General features: G+C 47.3%; 1 protein-coding gene across 1 annotated transcript in view; it reads right to left on the bottom strand.

The window, feature by feature from the left end:
• Positions 1-22861, bottom strand: part of phf24 (PHD finger protein 24) — a 63849-nt gene that overhangs the window by 17047 nt on the left and 23941 nt on the right. Inside the window, exons 3-4 of the mRNA XM_072257090.1 lie at positions 3327-3512; positions 2219-2297 (exon numbers count right to left, since the gene is read on the bottom strand). Of these exons, the coding sequence (XP_072113191.1) occupies positions 2219-2297; positions 3327-3512 (265 nt within the window). The remainder of the gene's footprint in view (positions 1-2218; positions 2298-3326; positions 3513-22861) is intronic.

Genomic DNA, 22861 nt, shown 5'->3' with positions numbered 1-22861 from the left:
GCAGAGAGCAGTGGACTCCACCCAATACTTCACGGTCCCATCCCTCCCCACCATCGGTCACATCCCTCCCCCGCATCGGTCATGTCCCTCCCCACCATCGGTCGTATCTGCAGGAGACGCTGCACCAAGAAGGCCACGTCCATCATCAAAGATCCCCACCACCCGGCCATGCCATCTCTCACACTCCCATCGGGCAGGAGGTACTGAATCCTGTAGTCCCACACCACCGCCCGGCCACGCCATCTCTCACACTCCCATTGGGCAGGAGGTACTGAATCCTGTAGTCCCACACCACCGCCCGGCCACGCCATCTCTCACACTCCCATCGGGCAGGAGGTACTGAATCCTGTAGTCCCACACCACCACCTGGCCATGCCATCTTTCACATTCCCATCGGGCAGGAGGTACTGAATCCTGTAGTCCCACACCACCACCCGGCCACGCCATCTCTCACACTCCCATCGGGCAGGAGGTACTGAATCCTGTAGTCCCACACCACCACCCGGCCACGTCATCTCTCACACTCCCATCGGGCAGGAGGTACTGAATCCTGTAGTCCCACACCACCGCCCGGCCACGCCATCTCTCACACTCCCATCGGGCAGGAGGTACTGAATCCTGTAGTCCCACACCACCGCCCGGCCACGCCATCTCTCACACTCCCATCGGGCAGGAGGTACTGAATCCTGTAGTCCCACACCACCACCACCCGACCACGCATTCTCTCACACTCCCATCGGGCAGGAGGTACTGAATCCTGTAGTCCCACACCACCGCCCGGCCACGCCATCTCTCACACTCCCATCGGGCAGGAGGTACTGAATCCTGTAGTCCCACACCACCACCCGGCCACGCCATCTCTCACACTCCCATCGGGCAGGAGGTACTGAATCCTGTAGTCCCACACCACCACCACCCGACCACGCCATCTCTCACACTCCCATCGGGCAGGAGGTACTGAATCCTGTAGTCCCACACCACCACCACCCGGCCACGTCATCTCTCACACTCCCATCGGGCAGGAGGTACTGAATCCTGTAGTCCCACACCACCACCACCCGGCCACGCCATCTCTCACACTCCCATCGGGCAGGAGGTACTGAATCCTGTAGTCCCACACCACCACCCGGCCACGCCATTTTTCACATTCCCATCGGGCGGGAGGTACTGAATCCTGTAGTCCCACACCACCGCCCGGCCACGCCATCTCTCACACTCCCATCGGGCAGGAGGTACTGAATCCTGTAGTCCCACACCACCACCCGGCCACGCCATCTCTCACACTCCCATCGGGCGGGAGGTACTGAATCCTGTAGTCCCACACCACCGCCCGGCCACGCCATCTCTCACACTCCCATCGGGCGGGAGGTACTGAATCCTGTAGTCCCACACCACCACCCGGCCACGCCATCTCTCACACTCCCATCGGGCAGGAGGTACTGAATCCTGTAGTCCCACACCACCGCCCGGCCACGCCATCTCTCACACTCCCATCGGGCAGGAGGTACTGAACCCTGTAGTCCCACACCACCACCCGGCCACACCATCTCTCACAGCTCCCATCGGGCAGGAGGTACTGAATCCTGTAGTCCCACACCACCACCCGGCCACGCCATCTCTCACAGCTCCCATCGGGCAGGAGGTACTGAATCCTGTAGTCCCACACCACCAGGTTCAGGAACAGCAACTTCCCTCCAACCATTCAGTTGTTGAACTGACAGCAAAAACCCTAATCACAACCTCAGTACAGCAGCACTATCACCATTCTGATCACTTCGCATATTTCTTTTGTTCTAATTGTGTTCTTTCTTGTAAATATTGTGCCGAGTTGATGTTTTCCTGTGAATGCTGTTTCCCTGACGCTCTGAGCCTGTGGCGCTGCCGTAGGAAGTTTGACATTGCACCTGTGCACACGCGGACTCATGCAGGTGACAGTGATCGACTTTGACAAACAAACTCTTCTCAGGATCCCTGATGAAAATGGCAGAGTTTAACATGGAAACGTCGGTTAAAATCAATACCTGCACCCAGCTGGAAGCCCGAGAAGAGTTGATTCATCAGATAAGCTGGGGAAGCACTGGACCCTATTTCAAACTCCACTTTGACGTGGGGTTTGAGGGTTCTGAATTTCTCTCCGTTCTGCCCCCCGATGGGGAACACGTTAAGCCCGGCAGGGGTGGGGTGGGAGAAGGGGTCAGGGCTCAGGACATGGACGGACCTGGGATTACCCTGCACTGACGGAAGACTTCCTTCAGGCTGAACATTTCCTCCTCGGTCAACAGCAGGTTCACGTTATCCTGGCAGGGATAGGGCGGGAGAGAGAGAGGGACGGAGGGAGTGGGGGGAGGAGGGAGATTGGGAGAGAGGGGGAGAAGTGAGCAAGTGTGGGAGGAAGAGGGCAAGAGGGATTGAGTAGGGAGGGTGCAGGAGGAGAGAGTACGAGGGGAGAGGTTGTGGGGAAGAGAGGTGGAAGGAGGGAGGGTTAAAGAGAGGAAGGAGAGAGAAGGGGGAAGGGGGATGGAGAGAGGGGTCAGAAAGGGGGAGAGATGGAGAAAGAGAGAGAGAGTTAAGATATGGCTGGCATTGAGGATGCCAGTGTTGCCTCCCCTTGCTAGGCACAGTGCCAGGAAGACAGACCCCACAAAGAGCCCAGTGTGCAGACATAACAAGGAGACTTGGCCTCCACAGGCACATTGATAGGAGACATTTGGCCTCTCGAGCACACTTCTGTAACGTCACCTATGCTGATTCATCCCTAAAATCAGTCTGGTACCCCAACTTCCACCAGCCGGTAGCCAGTGGGTACCAACCTCAGGACCAGCTGGGTACCTTGGCACCACTGCTGGAGGGACCCATTGACCTTGGCTGGACAAGAGGAGAGATCTTACCTGCCCCGTCCAAAGTTGTGCTGGGGTCCTTGAAGGTCACCTCTAACTGGGCAGCACAGAGAAGGTTCACGAGTGTGATTCCAGGAATGAAAGGGTTAATGAATGAGGATCATTTGATGGCTCTGGGCCTGACTCACTGGAGTGAGAAGAATGCGATGGGTTCTCATTGAAACCAATTGAGTATTGAAAGGAATAGATAGAGTGGATGTGGAGAGGATGTTTTCTGTATTGGGGGAGTCTGGGACCAGAGCCTCAGAACAGAGGGACATCCAGTTAGTATAGAGGTGAGGAGAAATTGTTTTTAGCCAGAGTGTAGTGAATTCATTGCCACAGATGGCTGTGGGGGCCAAGTCACCGGGTATATTCCTGAGGACCCAGCAGTAGAGAACCCCTCAGGGGAGCATCGTATTCTACGCGAGAGATCACATTACTACTCACACAGTACTGGCAACTCCAGCCCACGGCCGTGTGCGCCGTCTCCTTCAGCTCCTCGATGCCGCCGGGGCAGAGCTGGGCCACCCGCTTCAGGCAGCCGTCATGGAAGACCCGGGTGCAGGTCCGGCAGGGGTACAGCTCATCGGCCGTCCACACCTCGCAGATCTCACACATCTCGTCGCTGGTCACCTGCGTTGCGACAGGGAGGTGGGGGGAGGTGGGGAGGTGGGGAGGGAGAAGGGAGGGGGGATGGGGATGGGAGTGAGAGGAGGGGGAAGGGGGTGAGTCGGCGAGGGGGGTGAAGGGTGGGGGAAGGGCAAATGGGCAGGGGGGAGTGAGAAGTGGTGGTGGTGAGGTTGGGAGATGGGGGGAAGGGTAGTGGGTGGCAAGCATTATTATTTTTAATGCATTTTTTTGCACATTAGTTGTTTGTCAGTTTGTTGGTCTCAACTTATGTAGATTTCCATAAATTCTATTACATTTCTTTATTTTCCTGTAAAGGCCTGCAAGGAAATGAATCTCCTGGTGGTATATGGTGACATAGACATAGCTTGATAATAAATTTACTTTGACTTTGACTAGCCTTCCATTCTTCTTTCATCCTTGTGTCTATCCACAAGTCTCTTAAATGTCCCTAGTGTATCTGCCTCTACCACCACCCCTGGCAGCACGTTCCACACACCCACTACTCTCTGTAGAAAACATACCTCCAACATCCCTCCAAACACAATGTTCCCTCTAAGCTGTGTGGACGCGCACACGTCTTTTGCTACCAGCTCACAAGGGAATTTAAGCTGCTCACAAGAGGTTGTCACCCTTTACCTCGCTGGCAAGTTAAGTATATTTCACGATTGTACAGAAACACATTTCCTTTTCTGGTTTCTGATGCAGACAGAGTTGACAATGTGCAGTTTGCAATGATTTGTCTGCGGATTTTAGAACTGGCTTATTTATACTGTTGTGTTGGCGCGTGGCCAGGTGGTTAAGGTGTTCATCTAGTGATCTGAAGGTCGCTAGTTTGAGCCTCAGCTGAGGCAGCGTGTTGTGACCTTGAGCAAGGCACTTAACCACACGTTGCTCTGCGACAACACTGGTGCCAGCATCGGCCCTCGTGCCCTTCCCTTGGTCAACATCGGTGTCGTGGAGAGGGGAGACTTGCAGCATGGGCAACTGCCGGTCTTCCATGCAACCTTGCCCAGACCTGCGCCCTGGAAACCTTCCAAGGCGCAAATCCATGGTCTCACGAGACCAGCAGATGCCTATATACTGTTGTTATTGAAGAAATTATTGATTCACTTTGTCGAATTCCAAAGAAGCAAAGGGCATGGAGTGCAAAAAAACTGCTTGTTAATTTGAAGTGGAATGGCTTATTCTCCTTAGAATAGCTTCATGTTTGCTTCAACTTAAACTATCAGTGCGCACATGTTGTTGTCACTGAGAAAAAAATTGCACAGCACAGAATCACGTTTAGTATCACCGGCGTATGTCAGGAAATTTGTTGTCTTTGCAGCAGCAGTACAATGCAATACATAATAATAGGGAAAAACTGTGAATCACAGTAAGTGTACATACATGTATAAAAATGTTAAATTAAGTAAGTAGTGCAAAATAGAAATGAAAAAAGTAGTGAGGTAGTATTCATGGGTTCAATGTCCATTCATAAATCGGATGGCAGAGGGGAAGAAGCTGTTCCTGAATCACTGGGTGTGTGTCTTCAGGCTTCTGTACCTCCTACCTGATGGTAATAATGAGAAGAGGGGATGACCTGGGTGAAGGGGGTCCTTAATGATGGAAGCTGCCCTTTTGAGGCATTGCTCCTTGAAGATGTCCTGCATACTACGGAGGCTAGTGCCCATGAGAAGGAACGGACTGTTTACAGCTCTCTGCAGCTTCTTTCGGTCCTGTGCAGTAACACTCCCCTCCACCCTCCATACCAGACGGTGATGCAGCCAGTTAGAATACTCTCCACAGTACATCTGTAGAAATTTGCGAGTGTCTTTGGTGACTACCCAAACTCCCCAATTACCCACAACGTCCATGCCGATCACAATGTCAAATGAAACACATCCAAATTGCACGTAATCCACATGATCTCAATCCAAACTGATCCCATCTGGCTCCCACGATCCATATCCCACATTTCCTCACCATTCTTGTGCCTAACAGCCTCTTATTAAATGTCAAGGTTCAACATTGTTTAATGTCATTTCCAGTACATACGCGTAAAGGAGAATGAAATAATTCTTTCCCCAGATCCGATGCAGCAAAAAAAAACACAATAAGATAAAGAACACAATAATAATAAAACACAATAAATATAAATACATAAAATCATTAATATACACAGATTGTTTGTATATCCATAAAGTGACGCTAGGCACAGGAGTGTCTGTACATAAGGTGACTGACAGGAAATGATAAAGTAGTGGTGGTTGGGGGTGTGGAGGGGTGGGTTAGTGGGTGGAGGTGTTGATCAGCCTTACTGCTTGGGGAAAGTGACTATTTTCGAGTCTGGTGTTTCTGGAGTGGATGCTACGTAGCCTCCTCCCTGACGGGAGTGGGACAAACAGCCCATGAGCAGGGTGGGTGGGATCCTTCATGATGTTACTGGCCCTCTAACAGCACCTTTCTGTGTACCTGAGGGACAAAAGTCTCTTTGGATGGGACAGCCTGCGTTGGTGAGTGAGTGAGCCTGAGGTTTGTGTGGGGTGGGATGCAGCGAAAGAACCCCAGAGAGAGAGAGAGATAGATCGATGTTTCCCACTTCCTCGGGTAATTAGAGACTTGCTGATCGTGCATCTGTAAACATGGAACTGCGTGAGGCCCTGGTTAATTAGAACGCTGAGACATCATTTGACAGACACCAGCACAGCAGGTCGCTGCTGCCTACAGAGAACCACCTCTGCTTCACCCTGCAGTTCACACAGAGAGGGAGTGTCAGCCCTGGGACTGACTGAGAAGTTTAGTAACACATCATTGTAAATTAGGCTGGGGTTAAATCAGTGGGCTGCTGGGTGGTGCAGCTTGTTGGGCCGGAAGGGCCTGTTCTACACTGTCTCTCTAAATAAATAATATTAAATAATGCTCAGTGTGTCAGGTGCCGGGGTGAGTGTCTGGGCTGTTATCACACTGCAGAGACAAGGGACTGCAGACAGAATCACAGAGTTATACAGCACAGAAACAGGCCAATCGGCCCAATCGGACCATGCTGTCCAAGACATCCCATTTGCCTGTGTTTGGCCCATAGCATTCTAAACCTCTCCCACTCAAGAACCTGCCCTTCTGTTCAAGGGACTTAGTTCTTGGGTGTGAAGATCTCTGAGGGTCTATCCTGCACCCAGCATATCGATGCAGTTACAAAGAAAGCACAACAGCGGCTAGACTTCACTAGGAGCAGGTTTCATACTGTTTCTTTGTTTCGTGGCTGTCCATGGGAAGACAAATCTCAGGGTTGTATACTGCATTCATACTTTGCTAACAAATGTACTTTGAACCGTTGAGTCTGAGAGGATGAAAGACGTGAAAATTTCTACAGGTATACCATGGAAAGCATTGTAACTGGCTGCACCACCATCTGGTATGGGGTGGGGGGAGGTTTATATGTATACACTCTGCAATTTACAGCTGTTATTATTATGTATTGCTGTGAGCTGCAGCCACATAATAATTAATTTCACAACATAGGCCAGTGATATTAAACTTGATTCTGGTTCTGAACCGTCTGCTGAATGATATCACTCTTGTTATTTAATTATTAATATTGAAGAAAATGTGGTTTGAATCAGTATGCTGGTACAATGATTTCACATTGCTGTTCACAAAGCTGAGGTTGGTAGGTTCTTGGCAGGTCAGGTGTCCAATGTTACAGGAAGAAGGCAGGAGAATGGAGTTGAGATGGATAAACAAATCAACCATGATGGGATAGCAGAGCAGATGCGACAGGCCAAATGTCCTCACTCTGGTCCTATATCTCATGGTTGTATCACAGATATTGTCTGTGTCTTCTAACTGTCAGCTATTTTAAACACAGGCCAATGAGTTTGTTAACAAAAAGAAAACAAAAAAAAACATAAAGTGCTGGAGGAACTCAGTAGGTCAAGCAGTATCTGTGGAGGGGAATAAACAGTCGATGTTTCAGGCCAAGACCCTTCATCAGCACCCGAAATGTCAACTGCTTATTCCTGACCCGCTGACTTCCTGCAGCATTTTGTGCGTGATGCTCTGGATTTCCAGCATCTGCAGAATCTCCCATGTTTATGGTCAACATATTGGGTGTTTAAAAATCTTACTTTAAAGTTATGGCACGGTAACTAACGAGCCCAAACCACCCAATTAACCTACTAACCTGCACACCTTTGGAGCGTGGGAGGAAACCAGAGCACCCAGAGGAAACCCACGCGGTCACAGGGAGAACGCACAAACTCCTTACAGGCAGTCGCGGGAATTGAAGCCAGGTCAGTGGCGCTGCAACGCAATGTGCTAACCACTACGCCATTGTGCCACCCAATGTGTGTGTTACTCTGGATTTCCAGCAACTGAAGAACTTCTTATGCTTATGATCAATATTTGTGGTGGAGATCCTTCATCTGTAACAGGACAGATGAAAGATCTCTACCCAAAATATCGACAGTCCATCCACAGAGAGAACAGCAGCTATCCTCCTCCCCAGCTTGAATGTCTAGAGGGCATGCATTCAAGAGAAGAGGGGGCGAGACAGTGTGAGTTAAAAGATGAGTGGGGCATTTTTTTTATATAGAGAGTGGTGGGTAGCTGGGATACAGTGCCAGGGATCCCACACCACCAGATTTATAGAGAGTGGTGGGTAGCTGGGATATAGTGCCAGCAATCCCACACCACCAGGTTTAGGGACAGTTCTTGCCCTCCAACCATCAGTCTCCTGAACCAGCATCGGTAACTTCACTCACAACTCTAAGCCCATTCCTTCACCTACACACTCACTCAGAAGGACTCTTCACAACTCATGCTCTCATTATTACTTCTAATTGCAGTTTGACTCCTTTTGTACCTTGGCTGTTTGTCGGTCTTTGCCTGTTTATGCACTTTCTCAATAAATTCTACAGTATTTCATTTTTTCCTGTAAATACCTGCAAGCAAATTAAATTATGGTATACCTGGTAATATAGACAAACATATTAGAGATGGTGTAGAGGGAGTTTCACTCTGTGTCTGACCCCGGGACTGTGTGATGGGACAGTGTAGAGGGAGCTTCACTCTGTGTCTGACCCTGGGAGTGTGTGATGGGACAGTGTAGAGAGAGTTTCACTCTGTGTCTGACCCTGGGAGTGTGTGATGGGACAGTGTAGAGGGAGCTCCACTCTATGTCTGACACCAGGAGTGTGTGATGGGACAGTGTAGAGGGAGCTTCACTCTGTGTCTGACCCTGGGAGTGTGTGATGGGATGGTGTGGAGGGAGCTTCACTCTGTGTCTGACCCCGGGAGTGTGTGATGGGACGGTGTAGAGGGAGCTTCACTCTGTGTCTGACCCCGGGAGTGTGTGATGGGACAGTGTAGAGAGAGTTTCACTCTGTGTCTGACCCCGGGAGTGTGTGATGGGACAGTGTAGAGGGAGCTCCACTCTATGTCTGACACCAGGAGTGTGTGATGGGACAGTGTAGAGGGAGCTTCACTCTGTGTCTGACCCCGGGAGTGTGTGATGGGATGGTGTGGAGGGAGCTTCACTCTGTGTCTGACCCTGGGAGTGTGTGATGGGACAGTGTAGAGGGAGCTTCACTCTGTGTCTGACCCTGGGAGTGTGTGATGGGATGGTGTGGAGGGAGCTTCACTCTGTGTCTGACCCCGGGAGTGTGTGATGGGACGGTGTAGAGGGAGCTTCACTCTGTGTCTGACCCTGGGAGTGTGTGATGGAACAGTGTAGAGGGAGCTTCACTCTGTGTCTGACCCTGGGAGTGTGTGATGGGACAGTGTAGAGGGAGCTTCACTCTGTGTCTGACCCTGGGAGTGTGTGATGGGATGGTGTGGAGGGAGCTTCACTCTGTGTCTGACCCCGGGAGTGTGTGATGGGACGGTGTAGAGGGAGCTTCACTCTGTGTCTGACCCTGGGAGTGTGTGATGGAACAGTGTAGAGGGAGCTTCACTCTGTGTCTGACCCCAGGAGTGTGTGATGGGATGGTGTGGAGGGAGCTTCACTCTGTGTCTGACCCTGGGAGTCTGTGACGGGCTGGCGTAGATGGAACTTCACCCTATATCTGACCCTGGGGACATCCATCAAAGACCCCCACCATCCAGGGCCATGCCATCTTTTCACAGCCCCCATCGGGCAGGAGATTACAGAACCCTGAAGTCCCACACCACCAGGTTCGGGAACAGCTCCTTCCCTTCCACCATTTACTCTTGAACCAGCTGGCACAACCCTGATCACTAACCTAGTACAGCAACACTTCGATCACTTTGCACGACAATGGGCATTTTTGTTGTCATTATATTTGTTGTTCGTCTAAGCATTTACGTCTAATGTATGCTTTGTGAGTGCTGATTGTCTGATGATCTGTGGATCTGTGTCTATGCTGCTGCTGCAAGTGAGTTTCTGATGCACCTTGTGCATACGTCTACTTGTGCAGATGCCAATAAACTCAACTTGATTCGGTGAGTTTGATACTGCAAGGGCTGAGAGAAAGTCTGATCTAATGTACTGAAATCTCTTGCACGCAAAGGTAATAACACTTAGTCGAGTGCGTTGGAGTGCTGGATAATTCTCTCACTGTTTTTCTCACGCTTGGGGTGAGTCACTGTTGCATAATAATCAAAAATTAATTCTCAGTTCTGAATTTCACTCATAAATACAACATGCAACAACTGCTAATTGAAGTTTTTCAAATTATAATGGCCCTCTGTTTGCTACTGTAAATATAAATCAAAGCCCAGCACAGCTTTCATGAAATGAAAGGCGTTAAACCCTGTTATAGGAAAAGATTAGGAGTTTATTCCCAGGAGTTTAGCTCTGGTCATTCACCAACAGGAAATATCTCAATAAGATTGAAAGAGTGCAGAGAAAAATTACAAGAATTTTGCTGGGACTGAGTTATAGAAAAAGGTTGAATAGGCAAGAACTTTATTCCCTGAGGCGCAGGGGAATGGGGAGAGATTTGATAGAGATATGAGAAATTACACCTCTATCAAATCAAAGCCTTTTCCGCTGAGTTGGGTGAGACTAGAACTAGAGGTCATGGGTTAAGGGTGAAAGGTGAAATGTTTAAGGGGACCATGAGGGGGAACTTCTTCACTCAGAGGGTGGTGAGAATGTGGAAGTGGCGGATGTGGGTTTGATTGCAACATTTAAAAGAAATTTGGGAGAGATATGGAGATCTCTGGTCCAAGTGCGAATCAATGAGTCGAGGTAGAATAAGTTTGGCATGGACTAGATGGGCTGAAGGGCCTGTTTCTGTGCTGTAAACTCTGTGTCTGGTGGCCTGGCTCACTGCCCAACAGAGTGTTACCGGCCAGTGACCAGTGCGGTGGTCACCCTCCTCCTAGAGAGAGAGACACCAGGTCAAGGAGGAGCTCACCACAAATGAGGCTGGACCTTGCACCATGAATGTTGGGGTCTCGGCAAGCAGAATACAAGTGCATAGAACGTAGAACAGTACAGCTAGGGGCAGGCCATTCAGCCCACAGTGTTGTGATGACCTTGATGCCAATTTATACTAAATGTCCTGCTGTGTATCACCCACATCCTTCCATTCCCTTCATATTCATGTCTGTTTCAAAGCTCTTAAACTCCACCAAACTGCCTGTATGTTTTATAACCCAAAAACATTAAACTCATTAAGACGAAAAGAGAGAGGGAGTCAGGCATGCCAGTCTAACTCGGTTTTTACTTTTAGTGAGGCGTGTACGTACCACATGGCAGCATCACAACATATGAAATTCACGTATTTTTACATAAAACCCACAACAACTTATTGAAACAAGTAACGAATGCTTACCCAAACAATATTACTCAAATACACAACACTACCCTGGTAACTGAGTCTCCTGCCGCTGTTGCTGCTATCTGTGATATTCCGCTGAACATTGTGGGCATGCCGTTGAAGTGTAGGTTATTGACACGAGTGACACATTTCACTGATGTGGATGTGGTGACTGTAGTGTAACGGTACCAAGGTAGCTTAGCAGTTAGCGTGACGCTATTACACCCTGGGACATCCGAGTTTGGAGTTCAGTTCTGGCGTCCTCTGTAAGAAAGTTTGCATGTTCTTCCCGCGGGTGCACAGGTTCCTCCGGGCGCTCCGGTTTCCTCCCACATTCCAAAGGCAGACCAGTTAGTAGGTTAATTGGTCATTGTAAACTCTGCAGCAATTAGGCTGGGGTTAAGCGGGGGGGGTTTCTGGGCGGGGCCTGTTCCACACGGCATCTCAAATAAATACATAAATCTGAATCTGAATCTGAATCAAAATCTAAACCTGAATCTAAACCCCAATCTAAATCTGAATCTAAACCCCAATCTAAATCTGAATCTGAATCCAAACCCCGATCTAAATCTGAATCCAAACCCCAATCTGAAGCTGGACGTGAACCTGTCAGGTTTAAGAGTCAGACTCTGAATTCCCCGGGTGCGGGAGGCTCAGTGCTGAGAGATGGGTTTGCAGTGGATAGGTGCTGACTGGCTGGCACCTATAATTTTTCCATGGTGTTTGACTGAGGAAAATCAACTCAGCCCTGCAAGCACCAAGTTCAGGAACAGCTGACAGGGAGCAATAAGCACTGGGCCAGTGAGAGAAACCTTTACTTCCTGAAAAGAGCCACCAGTCACCCAGATCCTTTCCTTTTCATACCCTGCCCAGAGCACTGCTAAATCATCGACAACCGTTTGTAAAGTGGCAGGATTACATCAACACCCTGTAATACTTGCAAACATATGAACTGCTTGACTCATCACCACTCATCACTGCTACGATAGTTTAAATTGTTTGCTAATTAGGACACCAGATTCCCTTTCACATCCTGAACACGCTGCAGGGAAGAGATTAACAGTCCGTGCTAAATGAAGCTTTCACTCTGAAAAATGCTTTAGAACAAGACATCTGTCCATATTCATAAAACCGTAAGACAGGAACAGATATCAACCATTCAGTCATGGCTGAATTACCATAGTAACACAGCACAGAGTCAAGGCCACCAGCCATCTGATTGCTGCCAGCCACCACACTCTCTCTGCTAATCCTGGTTGGTTGTGCATGGACAATAACCTTTCTCCTTCATGCACCTATCTAGATACCACTTAACGTATCCACTCCAACCACTTCCTCAGGCAGTTCAGTCCAAGCATTTACGATCAACACTGGTGCACCTCAGGGGTGTGTGCTTAGCCCACTGCTCTATTCTCTATATACCCATGACTGTGTGGCTAGGCATAGCTCAAATACCATCTATAAATTTGTTGATGATACAATCATTGTTGGTAGAATCTCAGGTGGTGACGAGAGGGCGTGCAGGACTGAAATATGCCAACTAGTGGAGTGGTGCCGCAGCAACAACCCGGCACTCAACGTCAGTAAGACAAAAGAGCTGATTGTGGAATTCAGGAAGGGTAAGTCAAAGGACCACATACCAATCCTCATAGAGGGATCAGAAGTAGAGAGAGTGAGCAGCTTCAAGTTCCTGGGTTTCAAGATCTCTGAGGATCTAACCTGGTCCCAACATATCAATGTAGTTATAAAGAAAGCAAGACAGAGGCTATACTTCATTAAGGAGTTTGAAGAAATTTGGCATGTCAACAAACACATTCAGAAACTTCTATAGTTGTACAGTGGAGGGCATTCTGACAGGCTGCATCACTGTCTGGTATGGAGGGGCTACTGCACAGGACCAAAAGAAGCTGCAGAAGGTTGTAAATCTAGTCAGCTCCATCTTGGGTACTAGCCTACAAAGAACCCAGGACATCTTCAGGGAGCGGTGTGTCAGAAAGGCAGCGTCCATTATTAAAGACCTCCAGCACCCAGGGCATGCCCTTTTCTCACTGTTACCATCAGGTAGGAGATACAGAAGCCTGAAGGCACACACTCAGTGATTCAGGAACAGCTTCTTCCCCTCTACCATCCAATTCCTAAATGGACATTGAAGCTTTGGACACTACCTCACTTTTATTTTAATATACGGTATTCCCGTTTTTGCACTTTTTTAAATCTATTCAATATGTGTAATTGATTTACTTGTTTATTTATTATTATTATGTTTTATTTTATTTATTATTTTTTTTCTCTCTCTGCTAGATTACGTATTGCATTCAACTGCTGCAATTGCTATCAAATTTCATGTAACATGCCGGTGATAATAAATCTAATTCTGAATCTGACTTATTCTCCTTCTCAACCCCATTCTCCTGCCTTCTCCCTATAACCTTCGACACCCTGACTAATCAAGAAGCTATCAACCTCTTGGTCTCTACAGCCGTCTGTGGCAACGCATTCCACAGACTTAACATCCTATGGCTAAAGAAATACTTCTTCATTTCTGTTCCAAATGGACATCCCTCTATTCTGAGGCTGTGCCCTCTGGCCCTAGACTCCCCCACTATTAGAAACATCCTCTCGACATCCACACTATCTAGGCCTTTCCAATATTCGATAAGTTTCAATGAGATTCCCCCCCACCATCCTTCCAAACTCCAGCAAGTACAAGCACAGAGACGTCAAAAGCTCCTCAATCATTAACCCCAAACAAGAGAAAATCTGCAGATGCTCGAAATCCAAGCAACACACACAAAATGTTGGAAGAACTCAGCAGGCCAGGCAGCATCTATGGAAAAAAGTACAGTCGATGTTTCCACAGATGCTGCCTGGCCTGCTGAGTTCCTCCAACATTTTGTGTGTGTTGCTCAATCATAACTCTTTCATTCCTGGATAATACTCATAACCTCTTCTGCTCTCTACCCAATTCTAGAACATCTTTCCTTAGATTTTGGGCCCAAGACTGTTCATAACACTGCAAATTCAGTCATAGCCCCTCGGCCCATTGCGTCCGTGCTGACCAGCAACAACCCATTTTCACTGAGCTGATACTAATCCCACTTTATTCTCACATTCCCATTACTTTGCCCCAGATTCCACCCCTAGGGGCAATTTACAGCGGGCAATTAACAGTTCTTCCAGGTGAGGGAACACTTCACCCGCAAATCTGCTGGGGTCGTATATTGTGACCAGTGCTCCCGAAGCGGTCTCCTCTACGTTGGTGAGACCCTTCATAAATTGGGGGACTACTTCACTGAGCACCCCCGCACCATCCACCATAAGTGGCCAAACACTTTAATTCCAATTCCCATTCCCAGTCTGACGTTTGGTCCATGGCCTCCTCGTGCGCCACAATGAAGGAGAAACACTTTGCATTCCATCCGGGTAGCCTCCAACATGATGGCAGGAACATTGATTTCTTCTTCTGGTAAAACAATTTTCCCTCTTTTTCCATTCCCCACTCTGGCCTCTTACCTCGGCCCTACCTGCTTATCACCTCCCCCTGGGTCCCCTCCTCCTTCCCTTTCTCCTATGGCCCAGCTGACTTCACCGATCACCTACTAGGTATCCTCCTCTTCCTCTCTTCCCCCCACCCTGTTATTCTGGCACCTTTCTCCTTTCTCTCCAGTCCCAATGACTGGTCTCAGCCCAAAATTTTGACTGTTTACTCATTTCCATAGACGTTGCCTGATCTACTGAATTCCTCCAGCATATTGCGTGTATTGCTCTGGTTTTCCAGCATCTGCAGAATCTTTTGTGTTTATAATTGATTTACTAGCCTGTCCATCTTTGGAATGTGTGAGGAAACTGGAGTGCCCGGTGGAGCTGGAAGGTATAAGTCTACCCAGCTCCCTGAAAGGGAGGACACACTGGATAGGGTGGGTAAGAAGGTGTTGGCACGCTGGCCTTCATGGGTCAGGTCATTGAATACAGGCATTGGGAAGACACGTTACAACTGTTCAAGTCATTAGTGGGACCCTACGTGGAGTATTGTGTGCAGTTCAGCTTGCCCAGCAACAGGAAGGATAGCGTTAAACTGGAGAGGGTTCAGAAAGGATTCACAAGGACGGTACCATGACTGGAGCACTTCAGCTATAAGGAGAAAATAGGTCTTTTCCTCCTGGAACCTAGGAGCCTGGCAGATGACATAATCCAACGCAGATTATTACATCACACTGCAGGTCTTTCAGCCCATGATGCTATGCTGACCTTTTAACCTACTCGACAATCAATCTAACCCTTCCCTCGTACACAACCCTCAACTTTTCTATCGTCCATCTACCTATCTAAGAGTTTCTTAAATGTGCCTAATATATCTGCTTCTATCACCGTCCCAGGCAGCACCCATCACTCTGCGTAAAAAACTTACCCCTTATATCCCCCCATACTTTCCTCCAATCACCTTAAAATTATGCCCTATCATATTAGCCATTTCCGTCAGAGAAAGAAGTCTCTGGCTGTCCATAGCCTCTTATCGTCTTGCACACTCCTATCGTCTTGCACACTCCTATCGTCACTTCTTATTCTCCTTCCAAAGAGAAAAACCTCAGCTCGCACAACCCCTCATAAGGCATGTCCTCTAATTCAGGCAGCAACCTAGTAAATCTCCTCTGCATCCCCTCTACAGCTTCCACATCATTCCTTTGATGAGGTGACCAGAACTGAACACAATATTCCAAGTGTGGATTAACCAGGCCTTTACAGAGCTGTAACACTATCTCATGGTTCTTGAACTCAATCCCCCAACTAATGAAGGCCAATGCACCATTCGCTTTCTTAACATCCCTAACAACTTGCATGGCAATTTTGAGGGACCTATAGACTTGGACCCCAAGATCCTTCTGTTCCTCCACACTGCTAAGAATTCTCCATTCAGAAATCGTAAGGGGCACAGATAAGCTCGATGGTCAAAGTCTATTTTTCTAGAGAGTGGAGTCTAAATCTAGAACGTAGAGGTTTAAGAAGAGAGGGTAAAGATTTACAGGGGACCTGAAGGGCAAATTTTTCACATGGAGAGTGGTGAGTATTTGTTACGAGCTGCCAGAAGAAGTGGAAGAGGTGTGAACAATTAAAGTGTTTAAAACAGATTTAGCTATGGATATGGATAAAAAAAAGGGGAGGGAGGAGAAGATGGCAGCGCGACGCAGCGCGCGCGGCCGTTCCGAATGATATCCTATGTGTTAACTAGGGGGCCGTGCACAATCCTGATTTGATGGGGACAGCCGTGAGAAGCACAGAGGAACACCTGGAGAAACTTCTGAAATGCCTGCTTCGCTGCCGCTGCTACTGTGCGATCGAAAATCTCTGGAGGGGAGGGCCCCAAGTCCTCGGCTTTGCCTATTGCCTGTTTCCGGGGCCAGGGTTGAAGCGCTCGGCAGAGATGGTGCTCGGTGCTCGGTGTCGGAGAGCTGGTTGGAGGCTCGGAGTTTTCAGACGGGCTCGGAGTCGGACTGTGGTCGGATACTTCCAGGGTGCTGCATCGGCAAGTTGGCGGTGCTGGAGGTTCACCGTCTGCGTGAGATGATGGGACTTTCGAGAGACTTTGAGACTTTTACTGTGCCCATGGTCTGTTCTTTATCAAATTACGGTATTGCTTTGCACTGTTGTATCTATATGTTATAATTATGTGGTTTTTGTCAGTTTTTCAGTCGGTTTGTCAGGTGTTTCTGTGATATCATTCTGGAAAAACATTGTATCATTTCTTAATGCATGCATTACTAAATGAGAATAAAAGAGGACTACGTGTCCTCTTAATCTAATCTAATCTAAAAAAAAGTGTTCAGGGAGATGTGGCCCAAATGGAGGCAAATGAGACTAGGTCATAAATTCAAAGTAAATTTATTATCAAGGTAGTGCATTAACATTACTATCTTGACAAAATTCACAAAATGCTGGAGGAACTCAGCAGGTCAGGCAACATCTGTTCTTTTTCATAAATTCTATTGTTTCTTTATTTTGTGGCTGCCTGCAAGAAGGTGAATCTCAAGGTAAACTGTACGCACTTTGATAATAAATGTACTTTGAAGAATCGAAATGGCAAAGCTTGTCACATAGTAACCAGAAGAATTGTCATAGGGTTTTGGGTTTCACAGACCAGAGCTTCATGCTGACACAGGGTTTTCATCTGCCCAATAAATTACATTTTGGACAGTCAGCTGTGATGCAGGGATCAGGAATTGAATGGTTTGGAGAGATGGAGATGTTTGATTATTTACTGGGGTTGAAGTTAATTGTCACTGTATTTCTGATATTTAGAGTTATGGATTCAGGCAACCCCAGAGACAGTCCCTTGGGTCCATCTGATCGATGTTGAGTGAGATTCCCATCTAAACTAGCCTCACTTTGGACCACACCCCTCTAAACCAGGAGTTCCCAACCTCGGTTCCGCACACCACTCAATTAATAGTGGGGGTCCATGGCATAAAAAAGGTTGGGAATCCTTGCTCTAAACATTTCCTGTCCATAAACCTGTCCAAGTCTCTTTTTTTTTATTTAGAGACAAAGACCAAACAGGCCTTTCTGGTCCAATGAACCACACCACTCAGCAACTCACCAACTTAACACTAGCTTAATCACAGGACAATTTACAATGACCGATTAACCCAACAACCGGTATGTTTTACAGTGCAGTAAAGGAAATTATAGAGGTATGAGACAGGAGTTGGCCAGAATTGATTGGAAAAGAACACTGGCAGGGATGATGGCAGAGCAGCAATGGGTGGAATTTCTGGTAGCAATTCGGAAGGCACAGCGTATATGCATCCCAAAGAGGAAGAAGTATTCTAAAGGCAAGATGACACAACCATAGCTAACAAGAAAAGTCAAAGCCAACATAATAGCCAAAATGTGGGCATATAATAGAGCAAAAATTAGTGGGAAGTTAAGAGGATTGGGAAGCTTTTAAAAAACCATCAGAAGGCAACTAAAGAATTCATTAAGAGGATAAAGATGGAAGATAAAAGTAAGCTAGTCACTAATATTAAAGAAGATATCAAAAGTTTCTGCAGATACAAAGTGTGAATGAGAGGAGAGAGTGGATATCGGACTGCTGGGAAATGATGTTGGAGAGGTAGTCAAGGGGGACAACGAAATGGTGGACAAAATAAATAAGTATTTTGCATCAGTCTTCACTGTGGAGGACACGAGCTGTATGGTAGAAGTTCCAGGTGGCAGAGGTCATGAAGTATGTGAAGTTACCATAACTAGAGAGAAGATTCTTGGGAAACTGAAAAGTTTGAAGGTAGGTAAGTCACCTGGACCAGATGGGTTCTGAAGGAGGTGGCTGAAGAGATAATGGAGGCATTAGTAATGATCTTTCAAGAATCACTAGATTCTGGAATGGTTCTGGAAGACTGGAGAATTGTAAATGTCACTCCTCTCTTCAAGAAGAGAGAGAGGCAGAAGAAAGGAAACTTTAGGCCAGTTAGTCTGACCTCAGTGGTTAGGAAATGTTGGATTCAATTATTGAAAATGAGGTCTCAGGATACTTGGAGGCACATGTTAAAAGAGCCCTAGTTAGCATGGTTTCCTCAAGGGAAAATTTTGCCTGGCAACTCTTGGCCCGAAGGGTCGACTGTGCTTCTTCCTATAGATGCTGCCTGGCCTGCTGCATTCACCAGCATTTCTTGTGTGTGTTGCCTGACAAATCTGTTGGAATTCTTTGAAGAAATAACAAGCAGGATAGACAAAGGAGAATCAGTTGATGTTGTGTACTTGAACTTTCAGAAGGCCACAACTGAGACAGCTTAACAAGCTACGAGGACATGGTATTACTGGAAAGATTCTAGCATGGATAAAGCAGGGGCTGATTGGCAGAAGGCAAAGAGTGGGAATAAGGGGAACCTTTTCTGGTTGGCTGCTGGTGACTAGTGGTGTTCCACAGGAGTCTGTGTTGGCACCAATTCCTTTTATGTTATATGTAATTGACTGCTTTGTTGCAAAGTTTTCAGATGATATGAAGATAGGTGGAGGGGCAGGTAGTTTTGAGGAAGTAGAGAGGCTACAGAAGGACTTAGACAGATTAGGAGAATGGGCAAAGAAATGGCAGATGGAATACAGTGTCAGAAAATGTATGGTCATGCTCTTTGGTAGAAGAAATGAAAGGGTTGACTATTTTCTAAATGGAGAGAAAATTCAAAAAACTGAGGCACAAAGGGATTTGGGAGTCCTTGTGCAGGATTCCCTGAAGGTAAATTTGTGGGTTGAGTCTGTGATGAAGAAGGCAAATGGGATGTTAGCATCCATTTCAAGAGGACTAGAATGTAAAAGCAAGGATACAATGTTGAAACTTTATAAAGCACTGGTGAGGCCTCACTTGAAGTATTGTGAGCAGTTTTGGGCCCCTTATCTTAGAAAGGATGTGCTGACACTGGAGAGGGTTCAAAGGAGGTTCACAAAAATGATTGCAGGATTGAATGGCTTGCCATAAGAAGAGTGTTTGATGGCTCTGGGCCTGTGCTCACTATAATTCAGAAGAATGAGGGGTGACCTCATTGAAACCTATCAGTTGGTGAAAGGCTTGATAGGGTGAATGTGGAGAGGATGTTTCCTATGTTGGGAGAGTCTAAGACCAGAGGACACAGCCTCAGTATAGAGGGGCTTCCTTTTAGAATGGAAATGAGGAGGAATTTCTTTAGCCAGAATACGGTGAATCTATGGAATTCTTTACCACAAGCAGCTGTGGAGGCCAAGCATTTTGTACATTTAATGCAGAGGTTGATAGATACTTGGTTGGACAGGGCATGAAGGGATATGGGGAGAAGGCAGGAGACTGGTGCTGAGAGGAAAATTGGACCAGCCATAATGAAATGGCACGGCAGACTCGATGGGCCAAATGGCCTAATTCTACTACTATATCTTATGGTCTCTGGACGGTGAGAGGAAACCCACACTAACAAACTAACTTTCTTACAGAGAACACCAGAATTGAACACCAAACACCAATGCCCCAAGTTGTAATCGCATCGCACTAACCACTATGCTACCTGCCTCAGTCACTTTCTCTGGCAGCTCAGAGTGAAAAAATTGTCCCGAAGGTTCCTCTTCAATCCCTCCCCTCTCAGTTTCAAAGTTCAAAGTAAATTTATCCCAGTACATATACAGTATATCATCATTTACAACCTGAGATTCATTTTCTTGAGAGTGGCAGGTGCAGATACGTCTCTACCAAAGGAGCTGTAAGGTGCTCCTTCCCTCGGTTAGCCTGTAGTTCACCCTTGGGTGAGGTGTAGCACCTGCTTAGCCCCCCACAATCAGGGTCACACAAAGCTGCGGGATCCTGTGGTGAATGGTCGTATCACATCCTGGTTATGCGACCACTGGCACCAGGCAATCTCTGTAGAGAAATGATGATGGCTGGGGTCACCCGTCTTGTAAGGACTCTGCCCCGAAGAAGGCAATGGCAAACCACATCTGTAGAAAAATTTGCCAAGAACCATCATGGTCATGGATGGACCTGATCGCACACGTCATACGACACGGTCCATAACAATGATGATGGTGAATCCCAGAAATACAAGAAACACAATAGATTTAATGAAAGGCTGCCCCCAAGAGGACCTTAATGCTATGCCCTTTGCTTCTTGATGCCCTGCCCTTGGGAAGCAATCTGAGAACAATCACTTTGTCTATGTTCGTCATAATGTCTCAAACAACGTTTGGAAAATAGCCGATAGAAGTTGTAATTACATTAAAATACGCATGCACTCAAACAGAAAGCTTCCAATTAACTGCTCAACAAAGATAATTATGAAAATGACTTGACCCAAAGGCATTGAGTGGGATAATATTCCATCCTTTCCCATTGAATTGACTTGGAATCGGTTGAGCTTTATAAAACTCGGGTTAGGCCACATCTGGGGTTTTGCATTCAGTTCTGGTCGCTCTATTATAGCAAGGATGAGGAGGCTTTAAGGACGTTCACCGGGATGCTGCCTGGATTAGAGAGGATGTTCTACCAGAGAGACTGGAATTCTACTTCAACACTTAATCTCTTCAACCCATCTCTTCCAGCTTCTTATTTCCACCCCCCAGCCCCCCACCACCTTCCCCCTCAACTATCCCCTGCCAGCTTCTTCCGTTTCCTTCCTTTCCAGTCCCGATGGAAGGTCTTGGCCTGCAGTGTTGACTGTTTATTCCCCCCATTGATACTGGCTGACTGACTGAGTTCCTCCAGCATTTTGTGCATATTGGACAAACTTAGGGTGTTTCTGCTGGAGCTTCAGAGGCTGAGGGGAGATCTGATCGAGATTTGTAAGTTTATGAGAGGCATAGCTAGAGTGGACTGAGAGTATCTGTTTCCCAGGGAGGAAATGTCTAATAACAGAGGGCATGCATTTGAGGTGAGAGGGGTTAATTTCAAAAGAGATGTGAGGGGCAGGTTTTATTTTACACAGAGAGTGGTGTGTGCCTGGGGAGGTGGCAGAGGCAGATACATTAGAGACTTTTAAAAGACGTTTAGATCAGCACATGGATGTGAGGAAAATGGAAGGAAATGGACATTGTGTAGGCAGAGGGGATGGGTTTAGACATTTGGTTACTAATTGAATTGGGTCAGCACAACATTGTGGGCTGAAGGGCCTGTTCCTGTGCTGTACTGTTTTCTGAATGGAATTGGAGTGGTCTACTGGGAGTCTTTCTGACGGAAATATATAAGAACTGTAATGGTCCATTTGGAATCTATGTACCATGGTACAGCAAGTTAACGACATGATCTTATCACCATTACAGAAAAATGCGAATGACTAATCAAACCTGGGAGTGTTATTTGACATTTCAGAAGGACAGGCAAAAGGCAAGCGAGGCTTTTTTCTTAAGGGCTATTAGTAAGCAGAGGAGATCGGCGGGGAGAGATGATTTTGGCTAAGTAAAAGAACTAGAAAAAATTCGGGAAATACAAGAGATAGCAGACGCTGGAATCTGGAGCAACAAACAAACTAGCAGGTCAAGCAGTAGCTGTGGAGAGGGATGTCGATGTTTCCGTCAAGTCCAGCATTGAGAGAAATCATCCTGAGGTCACCAAATACTAGTTATAAAACTGGGCATGGCATGAAATATTAGAGATGTAAAAGTGGCCAGTGTTGGCGCGTGGCCAAGTTGTTAAGGCATCGGTCTAGTGATCTGAAGGTCGCTAGTTCGAGTCTCAGCTGAGGCAGCGTGTTGTGTCCTTGAGCAAGGCACTTAATCACACATTGCCCTGCGACAACACCAGTGCCAAGCCGTATCGGCCCTAGTGCCCTTCCCTTGGACAACATCGGTGGCATGGAGAGGGGAAACTTGCAGCATGGGCAACTGCTGGTCTTCCATACAACCTTGCCCAGGCCTACGTCCTGGAAATCTTCCAAGGTGCAAATCCATGGTCTCCCGAGACTAACGGATGCCTATATATAAAAAAAATGGACTGAAATATGGCAGATGGAATTTGATGTAGAGATGTGTAATGTGTTACACTTTGGGAGGACAAACCAGGGTAGGACTTACGCAGTGTGTTAGGGCACCGAAGTGTGTGGTAGATGAGAGGGATCTGGGAATACAGGTCCATAATTCCTTGAA

The sequence above is a fragment of the Mobula birostris genome, chromosome 5, assembly GCF_030028105.1.
Source record: "Mobula birostris isolate sMobBir1 chromosome 5, sMobBir1.hap1, whole genome shotgun sequence".
NCBI classification, from domain to species: Eukaryota; Metazoa; Chordata; class Chondrichthyes; order Myliobatiformes; family Myliobatidae; genus Mobula; species Mobula birostris.
This window is presented reverse-complemented; position numbering and strand designations above follow the sequence as displayed.